Here is a 16362-nt window from a genome sequence, read left to right as displayed (position 1 = left end):
TTTCTTATTCAAACCACAAAAGTTAAGGCCCATAGATAACATTCAAGGCTAGGCTTCTAACATCAAAGGTCACTTTTCTGGAAATCTTGACTTCAACTATAACCACCAAATCAACTATGGAAATCTTCACTTCCATCAATACTTGCATAAAAAACAATGAGCAACTCGGAAAACACCATAGATGAATTACAAATAAATGTTGATGAGTGGAGCAATGTTGTTTCTCCTTTCCTTCAGAGCATTAATAATTTGACAAAACTTACACCTCACTCACATAACAAAATCTACAGTCTTCAGAAATAGTTATCTTTGTCTTCAACTCCCATATGAAAATAACAAAATGTTGTACAACCAAACACAAAAAGGGATGCAAACACCAAAAACATGGCTCCCAGCCCAATAACATCAGCATGATTTAGGATAGAAGGTATTGCAATGCTCCCAATTATAGAAGCTCCAGTCAAGAATTTTGCTGCATCCACCCATCTGTTATTACAAATGTTGAAAATGATAGAAAATATCAGTTGCACACTACTTCAGAATTTGCAAAAATGCTGAATAGAGTGGATGTTGTAAAACATGCCCTCCACCTTCTGTAGAACTAATAACTGAAGAATCTCCAGGTCCAAAAAATAACAATGGTATTGGCAGCATTACATACATAATGGCTGCAAAAAAAATCCACCTTCCAACATTAGTTTCACACTAGTGCAGTTCATATCTTGAATTGTGTCTTCCATGATACCAATAGGAAAAAAAATCTTTGGTCTCAAATAGACACAAGAAATAGTACTTATTAGCATAGGCCACCAATTCTTGTATAAAGCACAAGCCTTCTTGTCACATGAGTGTTGGCATTATGAGACAAGTGTTGTCCTTGATGGAAAATCACACAAATGACAGATCATAGTGCAGCAGGTCAGCAACAAGGATTTGATGATCAGACTACAATAATGAAGAAAAAATATATATACGCAGGTTCATCGTGACCGAGACACGTATACACGCGAGTTAGACGTTACAAAGGCGTGTATGCATATACACGCACTTTCATGCAAGGAAAAGTGTGTATATGTTGGAGAACTTACTTTTGGTCTGTGGTAGTTAGTCCTTGGTATTTGAACCTATGGTTTTGGACCATAGTATCTCGTCAGATGTGTTGATCCCAAGTATTGGGTCCTTGGTATTGGTTTGTTATGGTTTTGGACCATGGTATTGAGCAAGGCCTAAGACTATAAAAGGAGAAGAAGATCATTAGGCAAGGGTATGGAAAAAGTCTTGAATATCTGATGAATGAGGAGATCCAGTATGCAGGTTATGGGTTGATGATGCATTGCTTGATCTCAGCTAAGGAGGGATCTCACCGGTTGATGGAGAACAAGATCTAAAGATAGATCGGGATCAAATGGTTTGAAATGAACTATCTCTATATGGTTGATTATGCTTATTCTAGATCTGTATACTGACGCATGTAATGAACTGAACTGGGTTTAACTTAAGTTTGAAATCACTGCAAGTCATGATTGAATATTTATAGATCTATACGCAGGTTGGATTTGATGTAAGCACGTATGTACGCGGGTTTAATTCATTGTAGTAGCGTATACCATTTGAGCTATGATGTCTGAAGTTACAGGTGGTTCTGATTGTTGATGACAGTTTAATGGTGTCAATATTCTGCATATTCAGATTGGTTGATTGTGTTTAGCTTCAGTATTGAAGGATGAGAACTAATATTGGATCAGGATCATAATGACTCATATTTATGTGATCTGATGGACTAGATCTAGGTGCTAACACATATATTACCCTTGTATACGTAATGATCTGGGTATGTCTGAAGTCAGGAAGTGCAGCGAAGTTATGAATAAGTAACTAATGACATATACACTGGTTCGCTTTGGTGAAGTTGCATATACACGCTGGTTCGGCACTTCCAAGTAGCATATGCACTCTGATGCATGATTTTGATGGTACAGTTGGTTCTGATTGTTGTTGCAGAGTTATGTTGTCTGCTCTGTGTTTTGGTGGCTGTGTTGATTGACAGGGTTTCAGTGTTTCAGTGATTCAGAGATTGATGATGCTAGTATTGATTGTTTTGTGCTTCAATGATATTTATGGGTCGAGTATGAAAATTTTATGAAACGTGGCCTTCAGATTATAGTGTTGTGCTTCAGGAGTATCCAGTCTGAAAATATATGAAATGTGGTCCCTGGAGGATGAAAAGAGATTGTAGGCCGGCGCCTACTTACTAGTACATCAGCTAGTACAAGAGCAAAGGGGTGGTAGCTCCCTTCCAGTAGCAGCTGGAGATCGAGTGAAGATTGGAGCATTCAGTAGGTAGGCACCTACGTACTAGTAAATGGATCAGCTAGTACAAGAGCTAAGGGGGTTGTAGCTCCCTTCCAAGAGAAGCTGGAGAACGAGAGAGGGTTGTAGCTCTCTACAGGTAGAATCCTGCGTACTGGTAAAGGACTGCACCAGTACAAAATATTGTAAAATGAAGTATCTTATTGAAAGAAGATAGAGACGACTTGCAGCAGGTGGTTTTCACCCACATTGGGTTTCCACCTTATATCATGGTGTTCATGTGTGCCTGTTGTGTGTGATGATCTATTATGTTTTACTGCACCTGCTTACTGTTCATATGGTTAATGAAGTTCTGATGCACTAACTAAAGATCAACATTTAATGGATTAACTGAATCATAAGTATTTTGGATATACGCTAGTTGCATTAGACACAGTTGCGTATACACGCAGGTTCCCTTGAATGAAGTAGTGTATATGTATCTAAGTATGGAAATGAAAAAGTTTTATTGATCTGATAATACTGATTCACCCCCCCCCCCCCCCCCCCCCTCTTAGTATTATTTCCAACAATTGGTATCAGAGCAGGTCCTTTGGTAGAATCTTGATCGCTTAAAGGAGATCCGTGGAACAATGGGAAAGAAGCTTAAGAAGAAAGCGCCTAAGCAGAAGAAGACATCTCAGAAGAACTATGACAGTGGGAGAATCGATTATGGATTATGTGGAAGAAGCACTTCAGATTCAGAATCATTTCAGAATGAAGATGAACTATCAGGTATGAATTTGTTATCCTTTGATGTTCCAGCTATCTATCCATTTGGAAAAGATGAAAGTGATAGCGAAACAATTGAATTTTCTTTTATGGGTGAGCAAGAAAGATATCAAATAGAGGTAGAATTTAAAAGGTTTACTGACAAAATTAGAGATCAACAAGATCTATTGAACAAAAGGGAATGTGTCTTCAAAGAAGAAGCTGCCAAACTAAAATCTCAACTAGAGGAAGGAAACAAGGTAAGAAAGTTATTTAAGGACAAATATCAAAAGTTGCAGGATGAAGTAACATCACTAAGAGATGAAGTCAATGAAAGAAGCACAACCATCAAGAAACTCAGAGATAGATCGAGTTACTATGAAAGTATTGAAGCCACGATTCGCTCGCTAAAATAAGATCTTGAAGAATCAAAGAAGTAGAATAAAAGACTACTCCAAGCTCATGAAAATGAAGTTCTTGAACTAAGACGTCAGTTGGAAGAAGAAAGAAATGCTGAAGAAAACATGAAGAAGCAGTATCTTGAAAAGGAAGAACAACTTCAGATTGAGGTAAATATCTTAAAAGGTAAATTAGAAGAAAAGGATAAACTGTTGCGATTTCAAGATAGTACTAAAGCCTTGGATGATATTCTTAGTAGTCAAAGGTCTCCTGCTATCAAGACTGGTCTTGGTTTTCATGAATCTATTGAAGGTGAAACTAGTTCACAAGGTGAGGCAAGGAACTCTAAAGAGAAATCTAAAATGATCAACAAGGAGATGAGAGAGATGAAAGGTCAACCCCATCAACAATCAAGGAAAGAGATTCTTCAAAGAAAATCTTTCACTCCTAGCTATGGAAGTAATAGTCGGCCATTTACTCAGATGAATAATATTGAATGTTATGAATGTCATAATCTTGGACATGTTGCAGCTAGATGCAGAAGAAGAATGGTTCAAGATCATCACACAGGAAGATCATCACATTCCAGGTACTTTAATGGATATTTCTTTGCTTGCAATATGTTTGGTCACAAAGTTACTGATTGCTACAGAAGGAATATGAAACATGTAAGATGTTATGCATGCAACAAGCTTGGACATACAGCAAAGGAATGTAGAAACAAAGTACGGGCACCATACCAAAAGAAGAAAACATCATCACGCTTGAAGATATGGAAGAAGAAGGAAGTACAGTCAGAAAGATGTGGCACAACACAATATAATCAGACATAGCACAGCACAAACATAACAGAATCAGGGGGAGCTGAAAGTGTAAAACTTCAGTGTCCTGAATCTCATACGCATGTTTCTTAAAGGGAAGGCCCGTATATACGCGAGTTAGACACTGCAAAGTCGCGTATATATGTCAGTCTGAGGAAAAGCAGTAGGGAAAGGCTCAGAAAAAGGGTCTAATAATGATTCAGTCCATTATTTGCTCTATTTGTTTATAGTTACAGTCTGCTGAGGATGTGTGGAAATGCTTTGATACTTGTAAGATTAGAAGTGTTTTGATCCTAACTTGATGATGATGATGTCTTGATGCTTATTGCTGATATATGCATGATCAGATCTAACAAATGGCACAGGTTGAGGGGGAGCATATGCCTTTAATAATGCATTGTTGGCATTATGGTTAATAGTCCTTGGTGATGATGCTTATATGGCTAAATGATATATCTTGCTATGATGTGGTTATGAGTTGTCCATGATAAAATCTCATATGATTCTTGGGGTTACATAGTTGATGTTCAGATCTTATTTGTGGATTGATTCTTAGATGGTGCATATATGATGCTTACATGGTGATCTTCATAAGGATAAGGAGAAGTACAAAGTACTTGGTAATGGGCCACTCATATGCTACTACGGTCATATACATAAAGATCATATAATACAGTTATGATGCAGGCACTCATGTGGATAAGGATTGTTGTTGTTGATGATATCAAGAAGTTTTGTCAAATGAGCTTGAGCTCAAGATACATAGTGTTGATACATGGATGACTACTCAAAGTTGCTTTGTTGGAGACACGATGATGAGTTCTTATCTATATGATACTTACATATGTTGACTGATGCAGATGTTCCCAAGTAATGATACTTGGATCATGTAGATCTTGATGTTGATGAAATGGCTATGGTGGTTTCACACATGATATAATGTGAATGACTCTGTATGACATATGCAGAATTCTGTTCAAAGGGATGAATTGATGCAGACATACCTTGTTATAGGTTGATGACTTATACTCTACAGGACATTTACAGGTTGCTGATCTGGAAGTGGTTGTACGCGAGTTCTATGAGTAATATCCACGTATATACGCTTGTTTCTGTGGATACAGTCATGTATATGTTGGTTTGAAGGAAATCAGTAAGAAGGGTCTGATATGGGTCTGACAGAAACCATCTGGCACAAGTAGATTGGCTGAAGGAGAACATGATTGCTGATGATTGACAGATGCTGCTGATATTAGTCTTGCGCTTGATATTTGGTCTCTATGTCATGTATTTCTTTTATTATCAAGGTCATGTAACGGCCTATATTGATTTCCCCACTATGCCTGGGATGGATGATGTAATGTTCTTGCTTTATCATGTGTAAACTTTTGATATATCCCCACTTGGTTGGGAGATGGATGTATGAGTCTTTGGTGCTAGGAAGGTCACTTATGATGTATAGAGTCATGTTCTTTCTTGTAGAACATCTTTTTTCAGACCTTGCTTACAGTCAGGGGGAGCATGAACAGCACAATTCAGCAAGAGCAGAGCTTTAACATGTACTCACAGGGAGCATGGTCAAATTGGTACAACTTGGCATATACAAAGGGGGAGCTCATTCAGAGATTTCAGCAGGTACTCAGGGGGAGTATGGTCAGTAGGATGTTTATCACAGAAAGTGAATATCTTGGTCCGCCCTTTTCCCTTGATGTCAAAGGGGGAGAGTGACTTGGTGTTGTTGCCATCAAGTCCAAAGGGGGATATTGTTGGCATTATGATGCATGTGTTGTACTTGCTGGCAACCCACTCATAGAAGAGCATCTCTCTTAGTTATAACTATATGAATCTTCAGAAGAGATATCAGATGTGACTGAATGCATGGGATGCAGGATAGCTCAAAGGAATTAGATGATAGTTCTAAGTGTGACAAGTTAGCTTTGCCATCAAGTCCAAAGGGGGAGATTGTTGGCATTATGAGACAAGTGTTGTCCTTGATGGCAAATCACACAGATGACAGATCATAGTGCAGCAGGTCAGCAACAAGGATTTGATGATCAGACTACAAGAATGAAGAAAAAATATATATACGCAAGTTCATCGTGACCGAGACGTGTATACACGCGGGTTAGACGTTACAAAGGCGCGTATGTGTATACATGCACTTTCATGCAAGGAAAAGCGCGTATATGTTGGAGAACTTACTTTTGGTCCATGGTAGTTAGTCCTTGGTATTTGAACCTATGGTTTTGGACCATAGTATCTCGTCAGATGTGTTGATCCCAAGTATTGGGTCCTTGGTATTGGTTTGTTATGGTTTTGGACCATGGTATTGAGCAAGGCCTAAGACTATAAAAGGAGAAGAAGATCATTAGGCAAGAGTATGGAAAAAGTCTTGAATATCTTATGAATGAGGAGATCCAGTATGCAAGTTATGGGTTGATGATGCATTGCTTGATCTCAGCTAAGGAGGGATCTCACCGGTTGATGGAGAACAAGATCTAAAGATAGATCGGGATCAAATGGTTTGAAATGAACTATCTCTATATGGTTGATTATTCTTATTCTAGATCTGTATACTGCAGGGAAAATTTTAAGAACCCCCTCTAAATTTACATGTATAATAAATGGGCGAATCTCCATGGTATATAGGAAAAATGGAAGGCGATTTTATCAATAATATGATATGTATATATAAATTTTTGGTGAATCTCTCACTAGGCATGGCGAATATTTTACTCAATTATAAAATCTTGTGTTTATTGAATACACAAATGAAATCATCGCATTTCTTTAAAATATCTTTTGAAACCAAAATTACCAAAATTACATATAGATAATCTAGTGGGTGTAGGATAAAATTCACCCGTGCCATTCACAGAAAGCATGAGAAAAAACCTAATACTATATATAAAACCAAGAAAAATTCAAATTCATCACTTCTAGGGACCTCGTAACCACCTTGCCAATACACAAGTATGTTCCTGTTTGCAGTTAGAAAAATTACCCAAATTACAATCTGTTTACTCCAGCATACGTTGGAAAGTTATAGAAGGATGACTAGTGCAATCAATCCATTCCTTTTAGCCCTGGATTTGTTTCAGTTTAAAACAGAAGTATACAAATATACTTGTCCAATGTCTATGCTTTAACCATTCACCTTAAGATGTTTTTACAATATAATTTCCTAAGTCTATTTATTATCTTCATTATCATAAAAACCAACCTATATCCATCTCAACTCCACATCTACCACTCTTAGGGGGATGAAATCTACTTATCCCTCTGAGCACTTGGTAGACCGAGAATTAAGATGGATCTAAGATGATAGAATTTCCCGTTTAAATAGTCTATGCTCACATGAATACCATGGTATTACCATGGGTCAATACCAAGGGTTATCATAAACCTGGAGCTTAAAAATTACTATTAGTAATTTATAAAAATTAATAAAATTAATAGTTCATTTGTATTTTATTTTTTATTTTAACCAAGCTAAAATGTTTAACATACATTAAATTACAACATCCATTTTTACTCTTGATCGGATCAAATATTTTTTCACTCTATGCTAGTTTGCATATCACGATATTTGATACCTCTCGGGGGTTAGTAGATCTAGAGTAAAGATGGATCTATGCTGGTTTAATTCCCCCATTTAAATAGGCTACATTCTAGGTGAATACCATGGGAAAATACCGTGTGCCATTTTGGTGAATACCATGGGTCAATACCATGTGTCATTTTTATTTTTATTAATACTAATATTAGGGTTAATAATGTTTTTGTGCATGGTATTAATAACAATCTAGTCCATGGTATTTGTCCCATAGTATTTTTCCCATAGGTTTCACCTAAATATAACGCATTTTTTGAGTGTTCGTAAATATAAGGTGACTTATGGAGTAAATATATAAAAAATGTTTTATTTGTTTACCATACCTCCCGTTTATTTATAGTTTTATTAATTTACCATACCTCTTTTACAAATATGGTATTTGGCCCATAGGATTCACTTAAATAAAACCTCTTTCTTGAGCCTTCATAAATAGAACGAGGGTTATGGACTAAATATAAAAAGAGGTTTTATTTATTTACCATGCGTCTAGTTTATTTATATTTTTATGTATTTACCATACCTTTTGAGTAAGTATAAAAAGACGTTTTATTTATTTACCATACCTCCACTTTACTTGTACTTTTATTTGTTTACACCCTTGCATGTATATAAGGTGACTTATGGAGTAAATATAAAAAATGTTTTATTTATTTACCATACCTCTCATTTATCTATATTTTTATTAATTTACCATACCTCTTTTATAAATATGGTATTTGGGCCTTTGGCCCATAGAATTCACTTAAATAAAACCTATTCTTCAAAACAGGTGAATGGATTCACTTAAATAAAACCTATTCTTCAAAACAGGTGAATGGATTCACTTAAATAAAACCTATTCTTGAAAATGGGCGAATGGAAGGTTGTAACTCCAAATTTCAAGGGCTAAATTTACCTTGTTTACCCTCTCCCTTAAAATAAGGTGGGCTATTTGAGGTGATTTGTAAAAATGTACTATGATACAAAATATTCGCCCACTAAAAATTTAAAACCCCTTAATTTCGCTAAAGGGCGAACATTCACCCCTAAAATTTTCTATGGTATACTGATGCATGTAATGAACTAAACTAGGTTTAACTTAAGTTTGAAATCGCTGCAAGTCATGATTGAATATTTATACATTTGTACGCGGGTTGGCTTTGATGTAAGCACGTATGTACGCGGGTTTAATTCATTGTAGTAGCGTATACCATTTGAGCTATGATGTCTGAAGTTACAGGTGGTTCTGATTGTTGATGACAGTTTAATGGTGTCAGTATTCTGCATATTCAGATTGGTTGATTGTGTTTAGCTTCAGTATTGAAGGATGAGAACTAATATTGGATCAGGATCATAATGACTCATATTTATGTGATCTGATGGACTAGATCTGGGTGCTAACACATATATTACCCTTGTATATGTAATGATCTGGGTATGTCTGAAGTCAGGAAGTGCAGCGAAGTTATGAATAAGTAATTAATGACATATACGCTGGTTCGCTTTGGTGAAGTTGCGTATACACGCTGGTTCGGCACTTCCAAGTAGCGTATGCACTCTGATGCATGATTTTGATGGTACAGTTGGTTCTGATTGTTGTTGCAGAGTTCTGTTGTCTGCTCTGTGTTCTGGTGACTGTGTTGTTGACAGGGTTTCAGTGTTTCAGTGATTCAGAGATTGATGATGCTAGTATTGATTGTTTTTTGCTTCAATGATATTTATGGGTCGAGTATGAAAATTTTATGAAATGTGGCCTTCAGATTATAGTGTTGTGCTTCAGGAGTATCCAGTCTGAAAATATATGAAATTTTAGTTTGCAGATTACTGTGGTGTGATTTTTGAATGGAGTTCGGATTTTCCACAGTGTTCATGTTTTGTAGTCGACATTTCGAGTCTGAAACTAGACTCATCATCAGGACAAAATGTGAGGAGAAAAGAAGGAAATGTTAGGTATAAATATGAAAAACCCAGGATGTGAAGACCAATGGCCGACTCTTTGCCTCATTGATAATTTAATTTATTATTGTCATTTAAATTTTTTGATTTTACAATTTAATTATTTTAATAACTACCTTGTAATTATTTTTAATTTTTATATTAATATTACAATTTTATATTTTGTCTTATTTTATCATTATGCCTCATAATTAAATTCTTGCTTATTAATTATGGTTTATGCTTATTGATATTTATGATGCTATTCTTAATTGATTAAAATGAGACTTTATTAGTATTGTTATGTAAGTTTGTTTATTATGTCTTCTTATAAATTAATTTATTTGTTATTAAAATCTCTTTTTGTAATTCTTAGATTATTTAGTATTATTCTTATTAGTATTTTAATATTTAATGCTTTTTTGTTTATATTTATTATTTGTTCTTGTTAATGTTATTCTAATTCTATATTATTATTTTGCTCCTATTATCTATATTATTATTAATGATATTTGCTCTGATCTTAGTTGAAGCTCCTCTATATATACTTATTGTTACCTATTATAATTGATATTTATTATGATATTTATTAATGCTCTACTATATGTACTTATTAATTTATCTATTATTTATCTATTATAATAGATGTTTGTTTATTGATAGTTGCTAATCTATATTATTATATATGTTATTTACTAAGATATTTATTAATGTTCTTCTATACATGCTTATTATATCTATTATAATTTTTATTTGTTTTTATATTTGATGAGGTTCATGTTAGCCTTATCATTTATTTAATATTAATGTTATTAATGCTTCTATTATTTGCATCCATTAATGCTTTTTATACCCTTCTTATTAGATGTTTAATTTTATTATTATTGCATTATAGTAAATTATTAGGTTTCTTCTTGTCTCGGATTCTCAAGAGTAGCATGGTTAGTTTTATTATTATGATGGCAGGTTAGGAATTTCTAACATCATTATTAGGATTATTAGCGAGGGTTAGCACGGGGTTCCAATTTTTGCTAATCTCCATGCCACCATCCCTATTAAGGTTTTTAGGATGTTTAATGATTTCAATAGCTTCCCTAACTTTACGCTTGAATTGGTGTTCTACATTAGCAATGACTTTGGTGTCTTCTAAGCAAATATGATGATTAGTTTTACCTACATGCTCAGCTAGGGCTGAGGATTTGGTTCTTTCGTTACGAATGTCTGCACTATGCTCTTTGAGTCTAATCCTAACCGATCTACCAGTTTCTCTTATGTATTGATCCCCACAAGAAAATTTGATGATATAAACTCCTTTTTGCTGAAGTTGCTCTTGGTTATCCTTAACAGATCTCATTCTTTGCTTAATGGTAGACAAGGGTTTGAAAGCAGTTTTTATATTTTTCTTGTTGAGGATTTTGGCTATTTTGTCAGTGACTCCTTGGATGTAAGGAAGGCAGGTATTGGAGGTTGGGTTGTCTTTTGTTTTGTTTTTATTGTTATCAGTTTTTGCTTTTTGAATGGCTTTGTATATGTTTTCATTGCTGTACCCTAGGTTGGCAAAGGTTCTTTTAAGGTAGGAAATTTCTTCATCGGTATGGTTTATATCAGAGATTCTATAAGCTCTAGTGAAGAGGGTTTGTAGTACCCCCATTTTTTGGGCGGGGTGGTGATGAGAGTCGGCATGAAGGTAGTTATCTGTATGGGCTTTCTTTCTAAAAACTTTGTGACCAATGGAACCATCCTTCCTTCTAATGAGGAGAATGTCTAAGAATGGAATGCAATTATTTTCTTCAACTTCCATGGTGAATTTGATGTCTTCAGACAAGCTATTGAGATGATCCAGGAACTTGCTTAGCTCTTTCTCGCCATGAGGCCAATTGACACTGGTGTCATCCACAAACCTAACCCAGGATTTGGGTTTTAGTGGATATGAATCTAGCGCCTTCTTCTCAAATTTTTCCATGAAAAGGTTTGCCATGATAGGTGAGAGAGGTGATCCCATAGCAACACCTGAAGTTTGTTCAAATATTTCGCCCTGGAAGGAGAAGAAGGTTGAGCGGAGACAGATTTCGGCTAATTTAGCGGTCTGGGGATCTGCTACATCTTTAACTACCTGAATAGCATCATCTAGGGGAATTTTGGTGAAGAGCTGGACTACGTCAAAACTCACGATTTTGTCTCCTGGTTCTAGCTTGGTGTTTTTTATGTGATTTACAAATTGATTGGAGTCTTTAATGTAAGAGCTAGTCTTACCCACTAGCGGGGATAGAATGCTAGCGACGTACTTGGCTAACTCATAAGTGGGAGACCCTATGGTGTTGACTATGGGTCTTAGGGGGACATCTTTTTTATGAATTTTAGGGGCTCCATAGATCCTGGGGGTGATTTCGCTGTTAGGAGTCAATCTCTTTTTTATTTTATCATCAAGGCTTGTTTCTTTAATGGCTTTCTTTACGAGGTTTGTGATTTTGGAGATGGGGTTTTTATCTAGCTTTTTGTAGCTACCACTATTGTATAGGTGGTCTTTCATTTTGTTTATATAATCTACATAATCCATAACGACAGTGGCGCCTCCTTTGTCGGCTTTTAAAATGACTATGTCCTTATTATTTCTAAGGCTTTTTAGGGCTTTAAGTTGATCAGGGCTTAGGTTTCTTCTGGGGGGCTTGGCTTTTCTAAGGATAACAGCGACCTCTTGCCTGATGAGCTCTTTGTCATATATAAAATTGTAATATTAATATAAAAATTAAAAATAATTACAAGGTAGTTATTAAAATAATTAAATTGTAAAATCAAAAAACTTAAATGACAATAATAAATTAAATTATCAATGAGGCAAAGAGTCGGCCATTGGTCTTCACATCCTGGGTTTTTCATATTTATACCTAACATTTCCTTCTTTTCTCCTCACATTTTGTCCTGATGATGAGTCTAGTTTCAGACTCGAAACGTCGACTACAAAACATGAACACTGTGGAAAATCCGAACTCCATTCAAAAATATATGAAATGTGTTCCCTGTAGGATGAAAGGAGATTGTAGGTCGGCGCCTACGTACTAGTACATCAACTAGTACAAGAGCAAAGGGGGTGGTAGCTCCCTTCCAGTAGCAGCTAGAGATCGAGTGAAGATTGGAGCATTCAGTAGTAGGCACCTACGTACTAGTAAATGGATCAGCTAGTACAAGAGCTAAGGGGGTTGTAGCTCCCTTCCAGGAGAAGCTGGAGAACGAGAGAGGGTTGTAGCTCTCTGCAGGTAGAAGCCTGCGTACTGGTAAAGGACTGCACCAGTACAAAATATTGTAAAATGAAGTATCTTATTGAAAGAAGATAGAGACGACTTGCAGCAGGTGGTTTTCACCCACATTGGGTTTCCACCTTATATCATGGTGTTCATGTGTGCCTGTTGTGTGTGATGATTTGTTCTGTTTTACTGCACCTGCTTACTGTTCATATGGGTAATGAAGTTCTAATGCACTAACAAAAGATCAACATTTAATGGATTAACTGAATCATAAGTATTTTGGATATACGCTAGTTGCATTAGACACAGTTGCGTATACACGCGGGTTCCCTTGAATGAAGTAGCATATATGTATCTAAGTATGGAAATGAAAAAGTTTTATTGATTTGATAATACTGATTCACCCCCCCCCCCCCCCCCCCCCCCCCCCCCCCTCTCAGTATTATTTCCAACAATGAGCCCAAAAACAAATGAGGAAAACCAAAACAAAAAGAAAGATTTGAAAAAACCATAGACAATATGACTCAAATCATAATTCCAGAAAAAAGTTACACACCAGGAATTGCAAAATGATTTCAGCCGAAACCATAATCGCCAAAATAGAAAGCCTGCATGAATGCAAGCAATGTTGCACATATGTTGGCAAATCAGCCATCTAAGTCTGCCACAACATATAAGAATTTCAATGTCAAACCAATGTCTTTGCACCTACACTGATGCACAGAACATTGCCAATTGTTGTAACCATTTCAATGTCATTGTAAATGCATCACAAGAGAACAATATACATATTAAAATAAATTGTTTACAGGAAATTGATACAATATTGTAATGTTTCAACTTTTAAAGATAGAATGATGCAAAGCTCAATAAAAGTAGGTAGCAAACTTGGGAACCCTGAGAATGGTGCATCTCAGACTTAAGTATGAATCACAAATCAATTATAAAAAGCATAATATTTTAACCGGGTTCAAGGCATTGCAGGGTTGAGTTCTTTGCACTTACATTGATGCATATACCATTGCCAATTGTTGTAACCATTTCAATGTAATTGTAGATGCATCACACAATTTTTTACAGGAAGTTGATATAATATTTTAATGTTTCAACTTCCAATGTTAGAAATTTTCAAAGCTCAATAGAAATAGGGAAGAAACTTGGGAACATTGAGAATGGTGTGACTCAAAGTATGAATCACAAATCAATTATAAAAAAAGCATAATATTTTAACTAGGTTCAAGGCATTACTGGGTTGAGTTCCCAATGAATCCAGACGATAGAAAATTGGGAGCCTATGATGCCTTCATAAAAATGAAACTGATTACCATGAATATGCATTAAAAAAAATAAAATTTTCAAACCAAGATAGTCTAAAAAACTCAGATTTGTAGATGGATAATTTTTAGATTTCTAAGTTTGGCTTCCATAAATCACAACATAATGGGGAGAAGTTTGAGTTAGCTATTAAATTCTGCCAAGAAAATGTTGGAATTAAAAAGAGTGTTGTCTTTGACTCTTTCTAATATTCTACATGCCATATCCAACTATAATTGTATTCCATGAGACCACGTTTCTTGCTAACATACTGTTAAAAAAAATTGTGCAATATGTATCTTCCCACATTTTGGCATACATTTCGATAAGGGAAGTCACAACAACAACATCCAGATCAAATCCATTTCTTAGTATATAACAATAAATAGACTTGGTGTAAAGTTGCTAAATGGGCACATGCCGGAAGCACACTCACCAAAGTCACAGAGTCAGGTAACTCATCAGGTTTCATTTGATTCAAGAATGTGAAGGCTTCGTGGTCATGTCCACTTTTCACATAACCAATAATCATTGTATTCCATGAGACCACATTTGTTGTGGTCATCGTCTCAAATAATTGGTTTGCAGGTTTTATGTTCTCACACTTGGCATACATGGATACAAGGGAATTTTCTACAAAGATATTTGTTTCAAAACTACTTTGAATCATGTAATCATGGATCCATTTTCCTTGTTGTAGAGCCTCCAGATGGGAACATGCTGAGAGGGCACTCATGGTGTTACTTGAGTTGGGTTTTATAGATTTTAATAGCATTTGATTAAAAACTTAAATTTAATATATCAATTGATTTTTTCTTGATTATGGAAACCACGTACAACTTCTTCAATTTAAAAAAATTATCGATGTCTCCTTGCACCTTTTATGGCAATTTATAATATAATTTATAGGAATACATTTCGTACTTATGAAGACTGAACCTAGTTACACATTTTTTCAACATTCCAATAATCAACACTTTGTGTGGCCTTTTAGAAACCAGTGAAACAATTATACATATTGAAGGCATATTTCCCAAGTGGTACTCATGATCTGTCACAACATACTCTTACTGATGCACCATTGTAGGCAAATGAATTTGTTTGGGTACATTACATTCAACCCTTGAAATGTTGTCTAGATGGCTTGTGCATTGGAGACTAGAGGATTTTGTCTATTGCTTAAGATTTTAAATAACCTGAATTTTCACTTGTGTTCATTTAGTATTAAACTTCCACTTCACCCTCTCCCTGACTTCAATAAAGTGGCCTCTAAGGTCACTTTCAATTTTCGAGAACTGGGACTAGAGGTGATTCTTATTCCCATCCCTCCATGTGGACATGCTCATGATATCTTCGCATTTTACAATTGCTTAAATTTCTTGCACTACTTTCTTTTGGAGAAAATGAGTAAATAATATTGATCACCCACAGATATTTAAACTATTTGTGCCTTGGTACATGTTTTAAAGTGCATTAATGGAATAATCATGTTGTTGGATGCTTCCATATATTTATGATCTAAGCAATTGTTACCCCTCAAAACACATGTCTTTCTAAGGCACTTTGCACAATAGTGTGATGGACATTTATAGTAGTTATATTCATCATTCCAAGCAACTATATTTTATATACCTGTTGAGTTATTTTCCAAGAGAGTTCAATTATTGTAAGAAGGGTGTACACTTAGAGGGGGCTTAATACTCCCATTTTTCCCTCATCCAAAGATAGAAGTAAATCTAACAGGGATCATGAAGGAGAAGTAAAATCACTTGCCTTCTTTAGATATATTTAAGGAAGGATTAGGTAGAAGTATTCTCAAGACTTTCAAGAGATATACAACCAAATACATCAAACCACAATATAGTGGGGATATAGTCCATTGGGATAAAAATAAATAAATTTCTCATTCTAGGCATAAGGTTGTTATTCTTATTGCTAGCTCTTACTTTCTCCATAGTTGTTTTCATGTCTTGATGGGCTGAAAGTGTTAACAAGA

General features: G+C 35.4%; 1 protein-coding gene across 1 annotated transcript; it reads right to left on the bottom strand.

Annotated features, from left to right (window-relative positions):
* Positions 1-231: 231 nt before the first annotated feature.
* Positions 232-13725, bottom strand: LOC149226974 (vacuolar protein sorting-associated protein 55 homolog). Its single transcript, XM_089375395.1, has 4 exons — positions 13609-13725; positions 794-833; positions 584-668; positions 232-486 (listed from the first exon to the last, which is right to left on the bottom strand). The coding sequence occupies exons 1-4, from the start codon at positions 13705-13707 to the stop codon at positions 294-296; spliced, it is 417 nt and encodes a 138-aa protein (XP_089231521.1). The 5' UTR covers positions 13708-13725; the 3' UTR covers positions 232-293.
* Positions 13726-16362: the final 2637 nt, after the last annotated feature.

Source organism: Pinus tabuliformis, chromosome J, assembly GCF_031772625.1.
Source record: "Pinus tabuliformis cultivar Carrire ecotype Pingquan chromosome J, CPIR1, whole genome shotgun sequence".
Classification (NCBI taxonomy): domain Eukaryota; kingdom Viridiplantae; phylum Streptophyta; class Pinopsida; order Pinales; family Pinaceae; genus Pinus; species Pinus tabuliformis.
The sequence above is the reverse complement of the archived record's forward strand: the minus strand, read 5'-3'. Positions and strand labels throughout refer to the sequence as shown.

Bases quoted from the DNA above. Each gene is read 5' to 3' on its own strand.
- LOC149226974 (XM_089375395.1), bottom strand. From the start codon at position 13,707: ATGGCTGATTTGCCAACATATGTGCAACATTGCTTGCATTCATGCAGG. The intron at 834-13,608 runs GTGTGTAACTTT...TGTGACAAGAAG, and splicing joins AAATCATTTTGCAATTCCTG to GCTTGTGCTTTATACAAGAA. The intron at 669-793 runs GTACTATTTCTT...TTTTTTTTGCAG, and splicing joins TTGGTGGCCTATGCTAATAA to CCATTATGTATGTAATGCTG.